Source organism: Falco punctatus (genome assembly GCF_963210335.1).
Source record: "Falco punctatus genome assembly, chromosome: 7".
NCBI classification, from domain to species: domain Eukaryota; kingdom Metazoa; phylum Chordata; class Aves; order Falconiformes; family Falconidae; genus Falco; species Falco punctatus.
The window spans coordinates 29,863,262-29,884,393 of NC_137587.1; the positions used below are offsets into that span (position 1 = coordinate 29,863,262).

The 21,132-nt window shown below is 38.2% G+C and overlaps 2 protein-coding genes across 5 annotated transcripts in view; one reads left to right on the forward strand and one right to left on the reverse strand.

The window, feature by feature from the left end:
- The window catches only part of EFCAB11 (EF-hand calcium binding domain 11), a 116,634-nt gene extending 98,156 nt beyond the window's left edge, over window positions 1–18,478 (reverse strand). For all 4 annotated transcript variants that reach the window (XR_013929401.1, XM_080395122.1, XM_080395123.1 and 1 more), the window contains exons 1-4: window positions 18,059–18,478; window positions 17,210–17,302; window positions 10,045–10,146; window positions 8,576–8,666 (exon numbers count right to left, since the gene is read on the reverse strand). Coding sequence is in view for 3 of the 4 variants with exons in the window: in XM_080395122.1 (XP_080251248.1) it covers window positions 8,576–8,666; window positions 10,045–10,117 (164 nt within the window). In the remaining variant the exon portion in view is untranslated. The remainder of the gene's footprint in view (window positions 1–8,575; window positions 8,667–10,044; window positions 10,147–17,209; window positions 17,303–18,058) is intronic.
- A 143-nt stretch (window positions 18,479–18,621) lies between these two features.
- Window positions 18,622–21,132, forward strand: part of TDP1 (tyrosyl-DNA phosphodiesterase 1) — a 45,469-nt gene continuing 42,958 nt past the window's right edge. Inside the window, exons 1-2 of the mRNA XM_080396731.1 lie at window positions 18,622–18,716; window positions 19,474–20,024. Coding sequence (XP_080252857.1) covers window positions 19,478–20,024 — 547 coding nt within the window. The 5' untranslated portion in view covers window positions 18,622–18,716; window positions 19,474–19,477. The remainder of the gene's footprint in view (window positions 18,717–19,473; window positions 20,025–21,132) is intronic.

Sequence of the window (21,132 nt, forward strand, 5' to 3'; positions counted from 1 at the left end):
ACCTTAATGTTCACAAGTCCATGGGGCCTGATGTGATTCACCCCAGAGTACTGAAGGAACTAGCAGATGTTATATCAGGACCCCTCTCTATCATCTACCAAAGGTCTTGAGAGTCTGGGGAGGTCCCTGCTGACTGGAAGCCAGCCAGTGTTATTCCACTTCCACAAAAAGGGTGTGAGGGAAGACCCAGGGAACTACAGACCTGTTTGTCTAACCTCAGTTCCTAGAAAAATTATGTAGTATTGAATGGCATTTAAATAGTGCAATCATCAGGTAGTCAACATGGGTTCAAAAAGGGAAAGTCCTGTTTAACTGCTTTGTTATACTTCTATGGTATGATATAGATGAAAGGAAGGTGGTGGATGTAGTTCTTCTGGATTTTAGAAAGGCCTTTTATACTGTCCCTCACATCATCCTTCTGGAAAAATTATCCAGCTGTGGGATGAGTGGGTTTATGGTGTGCTGGGTGAAGAACTGGCTGAAGGGCAGAGCTCAAAGTGTTGTAGTGAAAGCTACATGTGGCTGGTGACCAGTCACCAGTGGCATTCCTCAGGGTTCAGTTCTAGGGCCAGTTCTGTTCAATAGATTTTTCAATGACCTGGATGCCAGAGTTGAATGCACCATTAACAAGCTTGCTGATGGCACCAAACTGGGAGGTGCTGTTGACTCTTGAGGGACAGGAAGCCTTGCAGAAGGATCTAGATAGATTGGAGCATTCGCCAATGATTAATATGAGTGAACTATTTAGAAGGAATGGGCATACAAATGTGCATGTACTGTATAACACTTGCGTGCTAGGTTTTGCTCTCAAACATGCAAAAATTCATATGTGTACTTATATCAATTATTTTAGCAGTCCCTTTCTCTTCAGATAAAGTGATACACAAAAAACTTCAACATTTTAAATTAATTTTCTGTAGGTTTGGAAAAACAAAAAGACCAGGGTCATATCTGCTAGAAATTCTATTTAAAATTTTTGTTGGGATGATTTGGTGTCAGATTTTTTTTTAATATGAAAGCTCCGTGCTTTCACTAGATATGAAATAGATGTATAACAGCTTACTGATCCATAGGAACAGTATGTCCAGTTCCTGCAGTATTTAGCTAGCGATGGTTTTTATTAGACGAGTGTTAGAATGAATTAATAATTTGAATTTACAGTAGTATACTAGGCCTGGCTGGGATGGAGTTAATTTTGTTTACAGTAGCACCAATGGTGCTGTGTTTTGGATCTGTGACTAGAACCATGTTGACCACAGACCAATGTTTTGGCTATTGCTGAGCAGTGCTTGCACAACCTCCAGGCTTTCTTTTTCCCCACTCTGTTCCCCTAGTGAGTAGGCTGGAGGAGAGCAAGAAGTTAGGAGGGGACACAGCTAGGACAGCTTACCTAAACTGACAAAACAAATGTTCCATACTATATGAAATTTGTTGCTCATGCTGTAAAAAGACCTACATCACCTATTGTTGCAATAAAAGAAAGGCTGAAAGAGTTGAGGCCGTTCAGCCTGGAGAAGTCTCTCCAGGGAGACGCTTTTGCAGCCTTGCAATATATAAAGGGGGCTTATAAGTAAACCATAGAAAGACTTTTCACCAAGGCCTGTATTGACAGGACAGAGGCAATAGCTTTAAAATGAAAGAGGGTAGATTTGGATTGGCTATCAGGAAGAAACTTTTTACAGTGATGGTGATGAGACACTGCAACATATTGCCCAGAGAAGCTGTGGATGCCCCATCACTGGGAAGTATTGAAGGTCAGGTTGAATGAGGCTTTGAGCAGCCTGGTCTACTGAAAGATGTTCCTGCCTGTGGCAGAGGTGGTGGACTAAATGATCTTTAAGGGTCCCTTCCAACCCAAAACATTCTATGACTCTATGACATGCTCATTAATAAAAGCTTGGGGAAAGGATGAGGAAGGAGGGCACATTTGTTGTTACGGTGTTTATCTTCTCAAGTAACTATTAGGCATGCTGCTTCCAGGAAGCAGCTGAATCTCTGCCTGCCAATGAGAAGTAGTGAATAAATTCTATATTCGGCTTTTTTTGCAGGTACAACTTTGCTTCACTTGTTGAAGTGTCCTTATCTCAACCCACGAGTTTTCTTGCTCTTACTCTTCTGATTCTCTCCTCCATCCCACTGTGGGGGCAGTTAGTGAGTGACTGGGCGGGTGCTTAATTGCTGCCCAGGGTCAACCCACCATCAGTAGCAAAGTACGTCGTTAAGTAATTGGATTACAAAATTGGTTACAGGGTTCTAGATACAAAAAACCAACCCAGACCTCATTATTAGTATTACCCAAAAGATACATCTATCTTTAGGTGTTAACTCAGAATTCTCTAGAAAATGTTTTCAACCATGTGTGTCTTCTCTCCAAGTATCGCCCCACTTAGGCAGTACCTGGGATACATACAGCCTTAATTGTGTATTGGTTCCCTGTGCAATGCATCATGAAATAGGTACTGCCTTGAAAAAGAACTTGTGTTAGGGTACAGCTTCTCAATATAAAAACCATTCAGTTTGACTCTTTTCCTCCTGAACACTTAGTACTTTCTTAGATTAATTTGTGATCTCCTTTTCTCCTTTCCAGTTCCTCTCATCTCACAAGCATGAAACACAGTAGGTATTATAAGAAAGCTGTTGGATTTTTGTCCATCTCACAAATGCCAGCTAAGGAGAGCTAGGAGCTGTTGGATTATTTGTACTTGTTGTCTTCCTGGAGTGAGATACCAGTTACAGAAAGACATTCTCAACTCCAGTCCCTGATAGGAGAGAGTAAATAAAGATGCTGAGCCACGTCCTTTACACTTCGATGTTCAGACTGGTTTACCATCTTCTATTACCAGTTTTAGGGCAATGGTATATTATTTGTGGGCACAGGACAAGCTTTTAACCCATGATTTGAAAAAAGAAAAGGTACATACACTTATGTGCATGAGTAGACAAAAAAAATGGATCTTTTCTATTAGAGATGGTTCTCAAGAGATAAGGAAAAGGACTTGTATAGGTGATGAAGTGTGATAACATGAAAGGCTGCAAGACAGTTGCTTAAGAAACAAGAATAACAAAGGAATAAACTACTGCAGGCATCACTAGAGCTGGAATGACATTGTACTGTGTACTACGTTTCCATGGCAACTAGCCATAGGAAGAATAATGTCTCATATTCACTGTGCTCTGCAGTACATGTCTATAAATCAAACTTGCATAAAGGAGCATAAGATTTCTTCCATGGGGTGGCTCTGAAAAACAGGTTATTTTCTCATTACTAGATAATTACATGAAAGAAATACGAGACAATTAGGTCATCTTTTTGTATGGAAAGTACCAATACATACAAAAGTACTAATATACCTCTTGTGTGTGATCCTATCAATCTAAAGGCACAGCAGCATAAAATGCAGATCATGAACGTCTTTTTTTCTTCCTTAAGATCTGATTTATACTTGCTAGCTTTAAAAACTGTATGAGACTTTTCTGTCTAGTTTTGGTTTGTAAGACATTTTTCATCATTTATAGGTTCACTCACATTCATATGTGATTGGTTTTCAGCTTACTTCTGTCACTATTTCCATTATCACGGTCTAAGGATTTAGCAAAAAAATAACCTATTTTTTCTAAACAAATGGTACAGCTAAGACAAATATTTTCTCAGCAGCAGTAATTAATAATATTGTATAATTCAAATATGACATTCATATTCTCAACAAAAAAGGAAAACAGTACTTGAAATATTTTTTTTAAGAATTTGAATCCCACTTTAAAAGACATCATGTTCACTTACAGACAGCCATTTATCACAAATTATTACTGCAGAGGACTTGTCACATTTCATATCCATGTAGCTACATGCAGAACAGCAGCATTATAGAAATTCTTGTGTATGTTACCCATTACAAAGGGCCCCACCATGAAAGAACATATCACATCATTTACCTTAGCAGGTATTTCTGCAACTCCTGTGAGAAGAATGTTGACTTTTTATGGTATGACGGCATTTTAATCAGGTGCATGATAAGTACTTGAGCATTTTGTTCAATATAACTGCAATATTAGCTCAGAAATAATAAATGTTACGCTACGGTTCAGGCAAGATTATGGACAGTTGATACAATCAAATATAAACTGAAAACTTACCCACATTTTGCAAAATTTAGCGACAGCTCAGTGCAGTATATTACTGACATTTTTAAGAAAACAATCCCTCAGGAGAAAGAATGTCTACATTAAATATTATTTTGTCAATATAAGATGAAAATATGTTTGTGTTTGGTCCTATTCCCATGGAATTTTTTTTAAAAAAAACAAAACACACCAAAACCTAAATCACTCACTCACTACACTTAGAAACACTACTGAATGAGGTATCTTTTTTCTCTCATAAAACTGAGCATTTAACACAACCACTCCATCCTGAAGCTCTATTACCAATTCAGATTAACTCACTACATCTTTACTCATTTATAATGGAATATACAATGTTAATGTACAGTAGAGATAGTAACTGTATGTTTCATAGCCCTGTATTCCAGTAAATACAGTACAGCCATTGCTAATAATAGGCCACAAACTCTGTACTGAGTTTGCAAGGTCTGAGGACTGAGGCTTGTCAGACTTTGTCTGAACTTGCTTGACCTGCCTGGAGATTTTACTCGCTTTACCTTTAACAGCAGTTCTTTTAAGGACCAGGTGGCTATGCCTAATTTGTTCTTCTTACCTTTATACAGTATAAACAGCTTTATACAAACAGTAGTAACAAGAATTTTTTCTGTGAAAAATGAAATATTTATGAGTTTAAGATAATGATGTAGAGAAATATGGACTGGGCATGGTAGCAGCGGCCTTCAGAAGTAAAGACACGGCATATAGAGTAAAGGAGTACAGGGACAGGATGTTAAGATACAGGGCACAGGCTGACATTGGAGGACCAAGACTATAAACAACTCGCCAACTGTCAGTTAAAGAAATGCAGACACAGGAGCTGGACAGAAGTAGTTTTATGGATAACAAAGAGAGCAAAGAACAAGTTATCTAAAATACATAAAATGATGCAATGTGGGCTTGTAGTCCAACAAAAAAGAGGAAGGTGTAAATTGTGTTGGAAAACATATAATAGTGACCCAAAGCAGACGCTAGAGTGAGAGAGAAGAAAACATCAATATGAATATCATACTCCTTCTGGTGAAGAACTCAGGATAATGGCAATTCACCCTACCATGCCTGTCTTGAACTTGTCAGCCTCAGGACTGAGGGACAGTGGAAAGCTGAGAATAACCACAGGAAGAGGGGTATATGATAGGAGATGTATAATATTTTTAACCACATTGAGACTTTTTTTAGCATAGTATCCTTTTATTAGTATGTTATTTTCCTTCTTTTTTTTTTTTCAATTATTAAATCTGTACTAACAATAATTCTTTGACTAGACTTCTAAGATTTCACTATATAGTAAAAACAAATACTGGCTTTATGTATCAGTTGTGGCTCCTTTGTAGTCACAAAAAGGTTTTGAGCATAACAGCTGTTTACAGGTAGGTTACAAAAATAATCTGTTATTCTTTAGCTTCTTACTATATTATATTAAATATTTTAAGACTATTTTAATATTAATAAAATACATGAATGAAAGATGCAATTCCATTACCAAGGCTCAAGTTTCTTAAAATCAGTTCAACATGTATGGATGCCTTATTATGAGCATTTTGAACGTCTACAAATCAAGCCTGTTTTATCTGAAAGCCAAATTACTTTGGTGGGGCCCTTCATTCTTAAGTAAATCAATTACTGATATTTCTACAAGTGTAGAATTACACTTTTTTTCATTTTTACGTGTAAGAATATGTTGAGAATTACACTCTGTAGCAGAAAATAATTCTCTGCTCTCTATGGTAAGTAGAGAAGCTAAATATTATGTACTTGCCTTTAACTTCTTTCCTACTTCCCTTTCCTTTCGATTCCTTCTAGTCTTTCTGGCACTAACCAGAGACCTAGCTTGCGCTGTAACATTTTTATTCATTCTAAGTATAAGAAAACAATACATGCAAACTTCCAAATTAAAGGATCCCACCAATACCTGACATGGTTTGGAGAAAGCATTTCCACCAAAGTGAAAATTTTATAAACATGAAAACCCCTTTTCATATAACAATTTCAAAAAGCTCTGAAATACACAAATTAAGCTTTCTTGTTTTCTTCGTCTCCATATGTCACTATGTTTTACTTAAGATTTGGAATGCTCTTTTTGAACATTGAAGACTCCCAGTCTTCCCCACTGATTGTGCTACGGTTAACATCACAGTGATCACAGTATATAAACTGCACCCCTTCCAGATGAAATTACACTGAAAGACGTGCTCCCGGCATGCATCCGAAGCACTCAAACTTCTAGTGATCATTCAGTCTGTTGACCAGGCTAGAATTAGTCCAAGTAACTCCCTCAACAAATGTCATACAGATACTGGGTCCCCAGTATAAACTTCTTGCTCAACAGACATGATCTCTGTGTGCTCTATATGCAGTTTTATAACTCACACTTGATCAGAGTCATCACACCTAAAGATGCTACACATCTCAAATGTATATGAATTGCAAATTATTTCACTTAATGCAAAAATATATTCCAAAACTATGTTCAGTCGCAAAACTTAATTTTGATCTCTGTACTAAAAAGAGGGAAGAACAAGAAACATAGCTATAAATATGAAATTATATATCTTCTGTTTGTTTTAGTAATCCATTGTGATGTGGAGTTTGTGCTACAAATACATTGAAGCTTCTGACAAATACCTAATATCCAAAGTATTTCCTCTGGCTTTCTTTTCATACAGTTTTAATCCTACTATATAATTCAATTTAGGACAAAAGTCTTCACTCTGTTTCCCTACATAAATTTCAACATATACACCAACAGTTAAAAGAACTGTCCAAAAAGGGTGTGTACCTAAAAGAGTATTGAGGACTCTAATTTCAAATTACAATTCTAAAGAGATCCATGCAGATTTGGCCTGTTCAGTCGTAAAGAGATCTGTATTACACCACACTATTGTGAAATTTTTTTCAAGAGTAGCTGAAAAAACATGCAAACTTCTTGAAAAAGAATTTTTTGTGTGTTTCTCTTCAGGTTCCATACCTTGTTCATAAATATGCAATCACAAGTTTCATTTGTTGGACTGGGTTATTTACAGACTAATATGCTAGCATTAAGAGCTATTGTTGATCATGGGATGTCATCTTTAATAGATACAAAGTATACCATAATATTTGATTGAACTTTCCTTAATCAATTAAATTTATCATGATTAGGATTTAAAGTTTAAATTGGGGAGTTTCATTGACAGAAAGATGGGCCAAAAATTTTCAGAACTATTTGACAATATGAAGCTAAGTCTGAATTTATTTGACAATTTTTCAAATGAGAAAGCTAATGAAAAAATATATGTAAAAATGCAAAATAAAACAATATGAACAGCAACTACATATGCTTTTCTGACCTAAAAAGCATTAATATTCAAGAAAAACATTTTACTCACAGGGCAGAAAAGTTGGACATTAGGGTCTTCATAGAAGCCCTTAAAATAAAGTATTTTTAAAAGGTAAAACCTACAGCTATTCTGTCTACATTTTCCTGCTTATTTATTGACAATATACCAAAAAGTGATAGTAAAATCACTTGGACATCAAGAAAAACACACCATACAACTTTGCAAACCTTCTTAAAATAATTACTTTCCCCAAAATGTGTTACATCTTTAGTGCAAAACTGCAAGATTACCATCTAAGACATTCATGAGTCATGCTACACTTTGATTTTATGACTGTATGTCAGTGGCTTGACATATGTACAGACCAATTCTTGTCCTGCTACAATGCTTTGTACCATGGCTGCAGATACTGCAAAATGAAGAACAACCTAAAATCTAACCCCGCCTTCTAAAGATGGTTTTGAGCAAGCTATCTGACACCATGTCTACAAAAGTGAAGGACTTCTTTCAATAACTCAGTTACTTCCAACCAAACCATTGACATCACAAAAAGAAATTTCTACCCTTTGCAATACAGTGTTTTCCAAAACATTTTTAAAATAATGTTTACTAGCAACTGCAGAAGATCAATTTTTTATGAGCTGCAAATTAGCCTCAAAAATTTATCCTTTCACTTGGAGCCAATCTCACCTTGCAAGAAATCTCATCACTACTGTCTTGCAATATGCACTACAGTTTAACTGAATTTTTCAAGAGACAGCTCTTGAATGTTGATTTCCTGATTACAGGAGGAAAATGTAAAATCAAATAATTTTAGGCTTCTTAGGAAACAGTACAGGCAAAATTACTTTATGTATCAGGTAATATTTATTATTTTAATTATAGCTATTATTTTTATTATTTCTATTTATATAATTTATATTAATTATTTACACATTACTTAAATTTATAGTATTTATCATTAAAGGCACTGAAACAGTAAAGTGGTGAAGCTTATATCTTCAGCTGCATGATAGAATCAAATAATTTCAATTAACTGAAACGCATACAACAAAAAGCTTGCTATCCAGGAATAAGGATCTCTCTGTTAATCTTACCTGAAGGCTTCAACTATGATTTTTTCAGGCAGCTTAGGAGAAAAAGAATTGCAGGCTCTCTTGAAGTCCTCAAAAGTAGAAAATCCTCCATCTTTTAAATCAAAATTAGACAAGAGAAAAATAATATAAATTAAGTTTTGTTAAAAAAATACTTAATACAATTATGTTTGCACGTGAGCTATCAATTCACATTTCTGAAATGGTTATATACTTTTTAAGTTACTGTAGTCACAAAATATTTTAGGATAGCTACATTATATAGACGAACAGTCTAAGGAAGATTAATCCTTTTTGCCACTGTGAACCCGTTTCAGAAGTACTGTGCCTACAACATCTACAGCTCTCTTATTTTAACTTTAGAAGCAGACATTTTGATTTGCAAAGTTCAGATTTGTAAAACTTTGAAAATACAGACTCTAAAATATGCAAAATTACATTTCAAGTCTATCATTTTTACTGACATAATTACTCTGAGCAAAATGTGTGTCAAAATTTTTCTGTCATAAAAAATGTCTTCTTCAGTTTAATCCTGCTGCAGACTTAAGATCCTGAATACATTGTATTGTATCAGAATAATACCAACTGATCAATCACTTACGTTATGAACTCACTTCCAGATACAACTGGAAAATAAAGCATCTCAAACAGGGCTATCACAGATTGTGTACAGCAGAGAGCGAGACAAACAAAAGCACAGTGCTTGAAGCACTCAGGTTCTTTGAAATAATTCACTAAAAATAACACTTCAAAAGTCACTTTTAGCTCATGGCAAAAAGCTCAGTTCATGCTTTTCTGATCATCCCAACATCAGATCTGCCGTATGTTTTGCTTTCCCTCTTTTCAAGGACCACAGACCTATCCTCAGGTCAGGAAGCAAAATTAAACGGATCATCTGAATGTCCATCAGTTCACAGGCTCCTGATGAACTTTTCCATTTTTCAGTTTGTGATGGGAGATCCTCTGCTGCCTAGCAGGCATGAATAAGAATCACCACATGTGCTTCCCAACAAGAACAAGAGAAAAAAATCCTTGTTGCTTTGCTTTCCCTTCCTTGGTCTATCATAAGAAGTAAGATATATCTGTAGCCATCACCAGGGACCGAAATCTGTAAAATATGTAGCCCAAATAAGCAAGTGGAGATACACGAGTATGAGTAATAGAGAAACAATGAGAGATAGTAACAGCAAGTAGATAGAGTGAATGGCTAGATATTTCTTTCTTTCCACAGCTGGAGGAGCTCACAGAACAAAAGACAATCCAGTGCTACCATCAAATGCTGCAGCCTACTAACCCTGACTTTATTTATAGCAAATATCATCATGATTTTTTGTTAGTCTGGTACTATTATACTTAACTTTGTAGCATCCAGGACATCTCATCTTAATGTCTCTTTCATTTCCTTCATATGTTCTGTTTTGCCTAATTGTTTTAGAATTAAATTAATACTCAAAATAGGAGAAAAAACTTACCTTGCACATCAAAAGCTATAAATCTTTGCCTTGTTTCATTACTGTATAACTGTGCATCCTTCTTCTCACTCATAAGATTTAAAAACTTTCCAAATAATAGACCTAGAAAAATTTAAAATATAAATAAATCTCCCTTCAATAAAGTCAGATTTATTTTTCTCCTTAAAAATATGTATGACCGTGGTCTACTAATTATGAATTCTAACTATACAAATAAACAGAAAATCAAAACTGAAATAATAGCCTTCAAAGTTAGCTCATGATCATGCAAACAATATGATTTAAATTTTCTCACATATTTTCTATACTTAAATATAACGCTTCTGTTTACTACTACTACTACTTGTTACCTGTCATCTCATGTTTCTTTACGCTGGAGAGAAACACGGACTTTTTTATGTCAATAGCACTTGCATGCCATGGATAAAGATTCATGCTGCATAAACAATCTATCTGACATCATTCCCAGCAGTGAGAGAACTCTGACATAATCTATAACCTCAGATATAGATTCCTATGAAATTCATAATAAAACTGAATGTAAAACTGGATTGGTTTTTTTCCCCTGCATACTATATGAAAGTCTTTACTTGTACATTTACCTTATGCTTTTAATTAATTAAAAATGAAAAAAATTGAAATGCAAACATAGTTTGTAAGTTCTTCATTGACCATTTCTTCTAAATCAAAGTAAATCATAAAAATTAAGAAACAAAAATCTGCCCCACAGATCTTCAGACCTCCCCATGAAACATGCAAAGGTCTTGAAATAAAAATTCTGCAGAGGCTTTTTTTTTTTTTTTTGAGGGGGGTGGGTGGGTGGGAATCCTACTGGATTTATATACCCTCCTGGTATTTAAACACAGACAAATACTCTTTTCCCATAACTTTCTAATATATGCTTTACGCTTATTTTAAACAATTTAATTTCCTTTAGAAGGCAACATGACTGTATCCTGCTGGAATTTTCCTTTATCAAATACATTAACAAAAGCTCTGCACTTCTATTTCTTGTGATTCATTCACATCTTATTCTTTCTGCAGTGGTTCAAAAGCACAACTCCTCCAGCTCCACCTGCTGTCTCAATGTAAGTGTTAAACGACAAGCTTACAGATTTCTGGGGTTATTTTCTTCATTTCTTCTTGAAAAATCATGTATTAAGAACTGTTATAGTCTCGGTTTCCAGGATTATGAAGTCTTGCTGCTTTCAACTGCTAGGTTCTGTACATGCACAATTTCTTTAATAACAGAGGTTGCCTAAACATACTGAACTTGCCTGCATGAACAGCTTTCCATTCAATTGGATAACTATGGAACTGAAACCATAAAAAGCAATATAAGCTGTCCATCCATTTATTTTTTCTTTCAGAGTAACATACGAGCCCAGAAAATTATAGTATACAATTTTTCTTTTACAAAATGACTCCTATAATAAAGTGCCGCCTAGTCATTGATCTGGAGAGTTGGCAATTCATGTTCTACTAGAACAGGCTGTAAAGCTATCTCAACACACAAAAGGTCATCTTAAAAAACTGTTTAAGCCAATTAGGTATTAATAAACCCATAATCTATCTCTACATCTTAGTTCGCTATTTTTGGTTCAGGCATTCATAGGTGGCTGTTCTCTTGAAAAAAAAAATCTGAGTAAATTCTTTGTTCTGTATTTCTTGCCTAAATTAAAGATTTAAAAGTGAGGGTGTGGTTTAATGAACATGGGGTTGGGCATCAGTGCTAGATCAAACAGTATCAACCTCCACAATACCCTTCAAATGTATTGATACAGGTACTTTTGGGGCCACATAGCAAAAGGGATGAGGGAATTTATTGATAAAAGCAACTATATTTTTTGCCACTTCATTGTTTTTATATGAATCATTTTTTCAATAAGACTTGCCACATGACCCCAAAAACAGATGTATGGGCATAATTGATAAGGTCAAGGACAAGAAAGAAAAAAAAAGGCAGCGCTACATAAATGGGAGGGTAGTTACAAAAAGAGATTTATTGAACTGGGGTGTAAGACTCCACTATTTGCACAAGTAAACAGTGGAACAGGATAAAAAAAACCTGACAGAACCTTTTTCATCACTTCCAACCTGAACACTAAAAATTACTAATTCTTTTTCTCAATCCCTAATCTATATAACGTTGCTATTAAGAAATACCACTTTGAGAAGCAAGAGTAAGTTCAACCTAAATGTAATATATGAGCACTAAAAACATTACAAAACTAAATGAAATCATATGATCCTCTTTAATAGCCATGGTCAACTCATTTACAGAATCATAGAATAGAATCATGGAATCATTTATGTTGGAAAAGACCCTTAAGATCATCGAGTCCAACTGTTAACCTAACACTGCTGAATCTACCACCAAGCTATGTCCCTAAGCACCACATCTATATGCCTTTTAAACACCTCATGATGACTCAACCACCTCCCTGGGCAGCCCGTTCCAATGACTGACAACCCTTTTGCAGTGAAGAAATTTTTCATAATCTCCAGTCTAAACCTCCCTTGGTGCAACTTGAGGCCATTTCCTCTTGTCCTGTTGCTTGTTACTTGGGAGAAAAGATCAACACCCACTTCACTACAAACCCCTTGCAGGGAGTTGTAAACAGTGATAAACTCTCCCCTCAGTCTCCTGTTCTCCAGGCTAAACAGCCCCAGGTCCCTCAGCTGCTCCTCATAGGACTTGTGCTCCAGACCCTTCACCAGCCTCATTGCCTTTCTCTGGAAACACTCCAGCACCTCTACATTCCTCTTGCAGTGAGAGGCCAAAACTGGACACAGTGTTCAAGGTACGGCCTCACCAGTGCCAAGCACAGGGGGACCATCACTTCCCTAGTCCTGCTGGCCACACAGTTTTGGACACAAGCCAGGATGCTGTTGGCCTCCTTGGCCACCTGGACACACTGCTGGCTCATGTTCAGCCACCCATCAACCAGCACCCCCAGGCCCTTTTCCACCAGGCAGCTTTCCAGCAGGTCTTCCCACAGCCCGTAGCGCTGTGTGGGGCTGGTGTGACCCAAGGGCAGGACCCGGCACTGAGCCTTGCTGAACTTCATACAATTGGATACGTTATCATCAATATACATCGGGTTCTTGAGAATTATTGAGTCTAAGCTTTAACATTTTAAAATTTATGAATGAAAATGAATAGAAATCATTGATAGCTGTTTGCATATTAACTGAATTTTGCAGTATCACAGAAGGCATCACCAAATCCACCTCTACCTGGAACACAGAAGATATGCCACAGTAGTTTTCTACAGAAATGATAAATCTGAATTCCTGTAGGATTTCCATTTGATACCCATAGTATGCAATTTCACAAAATACTGATCTCATAATAATACATAACAGTGTCATCTATGGCATTTAAGTAAGAAAAAAATTTGTTCTAATTAAAACCACCTCTCTTGCATCCAGTTAACTAAGTATATATGTAGACCTAACAGAATCTTAGTCAATCCAAATCTTAAACTAGGTATGCTTAAACAAACATGTTTAACTTTACACAGATTAGAGTTCAGATACACACACAGGAACACACAGCCTCCAAATTTGTTATTTCCTTTAAACAATGAAAGAAATTTCTCTTTCAATATATAAATTGGAGACCAAGTATTTCCTGAAACCTACTTTGATCAAAATTCATTTGGTAAATCTGTCTAAAATAAAAACTTTAACAAAAAGGCAGAGAATAAGCAACTGAGAAGAAAATCAGAAGGAAAAAAATCTGTTTGCATCATCCAGCTCCTACAATTACCCTGAATACTATATCATTTTATGTACTACGTATCTCCTTTACTGTCTTTCAATAGCATCTTAACTCACAATTTTATTTAATAGGAACATGAGTGACACTTGCATGTTGATTAGTGCATTACCAAGATTCACTAAAACTCACTAATATTAGTGTGTTACCAAGATTCATTAGTAGTACAAAAGCAAAAAACTAAATGACATGATGAAAAAAAAATAATTGACTATTCAGAACTGAATTAGGAGGTGACCAAGAGATCACCGGAAAAGATAGTTGAACGATATAAGAACAGAAAGGGAGCGTATAGCCAAGAAAGCACAGAGGTCTGCTTTGGGTAATATTTAATCTGCTTTTTATCATGACTGAGCGCTCATGAGTCCAAACTCTCACATCTGTGCTATTAGAATATAAGACTGCACATAGCTGCAGCACTGAGACAACTCACAGGGGAGGAGATGACACATTAGCAGCTTCGAGTGCAACCAAAGTGTACTCTATTCTGGGGAATGGACAAGCCAAACATACTGTGACTGGTTAACCGACAACTGCGCATTCCATTTGGCCTGCAACACTTTTCACATAGACTGTGTCAGGCATACAAATAGATTAGGAAGTCCTTTTCAGAAAGTTTTGATAAGATGTGCCAGGAGAGCAGCTGGAAGTTGCAAGCAGCTCTGAGCTCAGACAGCCCATCGGTACTCTGGATGACAGGATGCCCTGCTGCTGGCATCTTGTTCAGCAGCAGATGCCAACCTACCAGTGTCCTGATGTGACAGGGTCAGGGAAAACACTGGACATTTTGGGGGACTTGGCCTCCTAGGCAATGTAGAATGCTTTTAGTTAGATCTAAATGTAACAGTACTGGAAATGAAACTTCAGCTGGGGAAACTACATATTTTCATGACTACTATTCCTGCAGTACCCTTTTCATTTGAAACACATAACACCTGAATGTGCAGTTAGCCAGCTGAGTGGTTGTTGACTTATGAGAGCATTTTGGATAAGTTCAAATAATTCTGGGGAAAAGAGGATCATTGAACCAAACTTTCAGAGAAAAAAAAAAGGACAAATCTCAGACATTATTCCCACAATATTGCTAGTTCCCAGAAATGATGATTTTTATATGCTGATAAATACATCAAATATACATACAGATCAGTGCAACAATCAGGTTAATCTCTTTCTACTTTCATGTTTCCCCAAGTACTTGTCTCAGAAGGCTTAATTTTAAACAGTAGTAAGTTCAGAATCTCTATGAATAACCACATAAAAATAATATTTTATGAAAAATAACATAGAAGTGTTTTAACAAATTATTTTGAAAAAACAGTAGAAATGAGATTCAAATTATTGTCCCTTCTGCAGTAAAAGCGCTCGTTAGTGCCATCTAGTGGGTAAGTTAGTATTACTTTTAATTTACAGAATAAATGAAAACATGACCAAAAAAACAGATGCAGCAACAATTTACTAAAAATGCAGTTGCTTGATTGCAGTTGATGATGCTAAGTAATTGCCATTTCTACTAAAAAAATTATGTTAGTGTGTAGTGTAGCTGAGGAAACGGTTTCACCTTAACTAAGTAGTAACGTGAGCACACCATTCTCTATTTCTTGGGAAAGCTCTTGAAAGTACTCTCCTTCCCAGGGCTGTTCTTAGTGACTTCTGAAGAAATAAAATTATCTGATTGTAATAATTTTGACAACAAAGTAAAATGCTCAAGTAATATGCTCAAGATACAGTAATATGCTCAAGAACAGGATCCTAAAAAGCAGCTTTTAGGACTGTAACTACCACTTTTCGTTCCTATCTGGTGCACAGAGAAAGTTGTGTTTCTCAGAACCAGATTAAAAAGTACCCAGATGTTGAAAGGAACGCTTACAAAGCCTAGCCATCAGCAAAAGGAAAAGGTGTGGCTGTGCCACAAGCCATCGTTAATGCACATTAGCAAAAGCCACAAAGAAAAACTGTGCCTACTTAAGGAGCTAGCAAAACTACTAGACATCGAAATCAGCCCTGGAACAAACGTTTTTAATTAATTTTTGTGCAGCTGCACAGACAAAATGGTCTACAGCCAGGTGGTCGTGGCACTGCCTAGAGACACAGCACGTGTGACTTGGCACCTTCTCAGGAAGAAATAACTAAACCTGCACCTCCTTTATTCACAGGAGTCCTTCATTTCTAGCCTCTTTCCAAGAAGGAGGCATCAGTGACTTACACACAGAACCTGCTCTTGTTTGAATGCCTTAAGCATGTTTTGAGTACTCTTACTGGAAGAAACATTCGTGGAATTTAACAAAATAGCTAATTTTTGCATGAAGGTAAAAATAGACAGTAGATATATAAGGGAGAAACTGAGCATTTTCAGATTCATAATTCTGCAGTTAAGACTTGCTTTAGAAGTCTAAATTGTTTTTAGATCTGACCCTAGTTTACTGAGAAAATGTTTACCAGCTGGAGTGCAGAGATGACTATTTTCACAGTTTAATAAAAAAATTCTGTGGTTTTTACTTTAAACGATCATAGACAAAATTTTATTTATGACCTTGTTAAGACTATTTTCCTAGAAGATGTATTTAAGTAAAAAAAAATAAAAATTAAATTAGTCACAAGTGGTCCTTGAGGAAGAAGATTGCTCAGACTGCAGAAGAAAGATGAATCATAATTTCTATGCTAAATATACTTTATAGCATATTGGTCAAGCTTGTATCAACATGCCATGAGAAAGACAAACTCACAGACAAACAAATGTGTATTTATTCTGAAATCTTGCATGTGTCTTCTTCATACTCCTTTTGCAGTTGCTTGCAGCGCTACAGTAGGAACAACTTTCAGACCTACATTAAGCCATACAATTTATTCTGTATCTTCCTGTGAGCATGCAACACAGGATTTCTCTCAGTAGACCTTTCTTTTGTTAAGATTTTTGTACAGCTGTAGATTTATATTAGAAAAGTCAAGACTAAAAATGCCCAGCTATTACTTGAAACCAGAAATAGCTATATTTTTGAGAACACATGTTTATTATTAGGACATGCAGTAGTTTCACATCTACCGAAACCACTGAGTAAAGAAATGGAGTGTACCACTAATAAAACCCAGTAACTGATCCATAACAAGCTCAGTAAGTCACATTTCATACACCTTGTACACATTTGAAATACCACACGCATCCTTCTGCTCATCATAGTCTGTAATAGGAAAGGTAGAGGTTTGATTATTTTCTTTTGAAATAAATACCCCCAGATAAGAAAATGACTTTAAGAATTGGTAGGTATTTTTGTTTACCAAACATACAGTAATCCAATTAGTGCAGACCAGTCCATACAGAGATACATCAATAGTGAGACATCTACATAAGCTGGATCTTCAGAATATAAATCAAAAAATATATACCTTTGAGGGTTTATAACCAAACATCACTACAGCAACTTTCAAGTCTTCTCTGCTTAAACAGCCTTTGTTATCTTCATCACATGCTTCAAAAACCTACAGAAAGTGATTTGCATTAAAAACCAATAAACCTGACCTAATATTTCTTACTTTGAATAACTGTTATGGGAAGAATAAAATAGATACTTGCTGAAGAAACTGTGCTAGTTATAAAGACTGCTGAAGTTTAGTCGCATCTCTGGCAGAGCCCTGTTCATCTACTCTGTTACAGTAGCTGAAAATGGACTGAGTCCATTTAATTTTGAATTTTTGTTGGGTTAAACTAAAGATTTCCTACTTCTACATTTCACGTGCTTGTTACTAGAAAGCTGTTTGCAAACTATATATAGTACAGACTTCTAGAAACTGAACTTGTTTCTGCAAGACCTTGAATTTTTTTCCTGAAAAATACCAGGCATCTCTAATTCTCAGTTAAGTCGCTATATAGACAAGAACTACAAGGAGAGACTGCCACGCGAGCATCATCACAAGCCATCAGTTTTTCCTGAAGTACTTTTAGAAAACAAATACTCTTTCCAGAGCTATACTTAGACAAGAGATTACACACATAACATACAAAACCATGCAGCTTTCCTAACAGCTTTTTACCCACAGACCACCTTCAGCAAGGGCTGATAATAAAACGTTTAACCCCGTAGTACTGAAGAGTATATCCCCAGGCTGCTTCAGGAGGCACCACACACAACTCTGCAGAAAAGTACTAATAAAATTACACCACCAAGCTGAAATTTTATTAACGTATTTCTTGGCATAGCTTGCTGATTTTATCGCATGCTGATATAAGACACTCACGTTATTTGTTAACTGCAGTCACAAGCTTGAGGTGAATCAGGAGTAACAAGCCCCAAACCTGAGGCAGTTCGTGTTGGTAGAGAGAGGAAGCTTTGATGTAGCCTGTGCTCTTACCCTGTTTAATTTTACACCTGTTTTCCTCCCGCTCCCTTCTTGTAGCCGTCAGGCAATTACCTCATTAGCGGGACACTTCAGACACAGTCATTAACACCGAGCTCAATGAGCGATTATGCAAATACCGCACTTTCCCTAAACTAATATTAAGGTCAAATACAAATTTATTAGATTAATTCGGGTCACTAAGGCGGGGCTGTTTCTGCCGGTTTAGCAGCCTTAGAGATACCAGAGCTGCCCGAGTGCCCCCTGAGGCCCGTGCGCCCCCGGGAGGGCGGGAAACCCCTCAGGCATCACCGGGCGCCACGCGGCATCGGGGGCGCGCAGCGTGCCCCTACCCGCGCCCGGGCCCGGGCCCCGCGCCTCACCGCTGGGCCGCCGCCACCTCCCGCGTGGCAAGCGCCGCGCCGGTGCCGATTGGCTGAAATGAGCCGGGCGCCATTGGCTCGGGAGGAGGGGCGGGGCCAGGCGGGCCGAAGGCGGGCTCTGGCCTTCCGCGGCTCTCGGCGGGCGTGGGGCGCGCTGCCGGGCGCCGCGCCGGGCGGTAAGGCGCGCTCCTCCCGCGGCGGAGCGGGCGGCGGGGTCCCGGGGCGGGGGGAGCCGCCCCTGGCGCCGCGGCCTGCGTCGCTGGTTCGCCCCCTCTCAGCTGGTGGCAGCTGGAGGCGAGAGGGATGGCGGCCGCCGTTCGCCCCGCTGCGGTGCCTCCTTCGGCCGCGGGCTCCGCCTCCCCCGCGGGGCGGTGTCGCAGCCGGCGGGAGCAGCGGTGCCGTCCACATGGGCGGCGGCGGACGGCGTTCCTGCCGCACTCGGCTGAAGGGGGGAAGCGCGGCTGTGGGCCTGGCAGGGGCGGGGGGGCGGCGGCGGGGGTCTGTGGCTCCAGGCCGTGGTTCCGGAGAGAGCGGCCTTGGCTCGGTTCCGTGCTCCCGTGTCCTCCGCGCGCCGGAGCCCGGAGCAGTGGGGTCGCTATGAGAAAGATCTGTGTCGGGCAAACTATTAATTTGACTTTCGAAGTGCTTTCTTGTACGTGCCCCTCTCCTAGCCCGTTTTCCATGTGCAGATTTCCACTTTAGCTGCTTCCCGCTTGATGGTTGCTCCCATGGCACGTGTTTCTTTGTTTCCTGGGCACTGACACAAATAACCCTTGAACGCTATGAAATATTCCCGAGTCAGAAGTTGCATGGAGATTCTGCTAAATATAAGATTCCATGGTAATCAGCAAATGGAAACTGCGAAGGGAAATAGGCTTAAGTGTAGGAAAAATGCACAACTTTTGTTCGGGGTTTTCTTTTTGTAATCCCTAGGAACATGCTTCAGGAAGGTGCACATGGAAAGTGGACAGTATCTAGCAGTGATGAAAGTACTGAGGAGAATTCAGACAGTGAAAAACCATCTACATCTTCACTGTTGGGTGCTGCATGTGGCAATGCAAGTGGGCCGCAATATCCATGCTCCGAAGCTCGGAAGGCTGCTCATAAGAGAAAAGCTTCTCCCCTGAAGCCCAGTGATAAAAGTTTTTCTACAGAAATACCTCCAGCAGGAAAACAGAGAATTAGCCAAGAAGGCTTAGGTTGGTGTCTTTCTAGTAGTGATGAAGAGCCTGAAGATCGAGAAAACCATGCCCACAAAGAAACAGTGAAAGAAGAAAAATGTGATGCACCCAAAGAGCATCCTCAGAATCTTTGCAAAGATGATGAACTCTTAGAGGATGAGAAAGCAGAGGAGTATAATGAAACACCTGATGAAGCCCAAGATACCTGGGATTTGTTGAATGGAGGGAACCCTTTCAGGTTTTTTCTCACGAAAGTCAGAGGAATTGAACAGAGCTATAATTCTGGAGCCCTGCACATAAAAGGTGAACAAGTGGCTTCTACTGAAGTGGGCTTTTGGGAGACTTGTTTGCAAGAGAGTGCTTATTTTTAGCTTGTGGCTATTTTTAGGTGCATGTATTCCTTGTTGTAGCTGAAGCTTCATATTCTAAATGTCCAAGTTGTAGGAATTGGTTCAGTTATCTTTGTCTGTCTCTTTTAGATGTATAATGTATAAAGCATTAATTTGCTGATACCGAGTCTGTTGTGACTTCTGAACTGTGCTCTAGAAATCTCATGTGCACTTAGCAAAGGCAAATCATATGGTGCTGCTTACTGCTGCTTTCTCTGTCAGTTAATCTGGGGAAGACCATATGCCTTTGGTTCTTAAAGGGGTGCTTTTCTTGGGTGCCTAACCATCTCTGAGTAGTTGTACTTGTCTTTATGCTGCTGAGTGGTTTGGTCCTAGTAGTTCGCTATTATATGGTGCAGTACAAGACAGTACATCTGAAGTTCTGTGGCTTGGATTCATAGGCCCATTTCAATGTAATTAGAAGTGAGCACAAGTCAAGATGAAGTCTTTGGTGTACAGTACTGATGCTTCAGGAATGCTGTGTAGTTGTAGTAAAAAAAAAAAAAGTAGTTCTCTGAAGGAGAACAAATGACTGAAGACCTATACAATTAGGTTATAACTCTTCCTTGACCTCATGTGCTCCCTATGAGCATTGATTATTGATGGCAGCCTTGTGTCAGAGACCTCAGTTGCTTTACTACTTTGTGTATCCGCTTTGTGAATTCATTGTGGCTTTTGTCTTGTTCTATCTTAGCAGTAGTTGTCCCACTAGGTGATTAATTGAGCTGGTGAAGGGGCTGAGAAGTTTAACCTGCAAAACCTGATTTCTGTAGAGATAGGGTATGAGATATTTTGTCTATCCTAGAACATATTTGTAATTTGTTCTCAAGTTGCTGTTGTGCTTCTGTTACTGGGGTTATAAATCCTCAGTTGGATTAGTTTTCTATGTTACCATGATTGAGCTAATGATACACATATCCTAAGAATAGTCTGCAACAAGTCTTTAAGTATTACCTGTGCCCCTATTGCTCTACTCTGCCACAGTTGTACAAGCTCTCTCTATAGGGGAGAGAGTAGTTTGA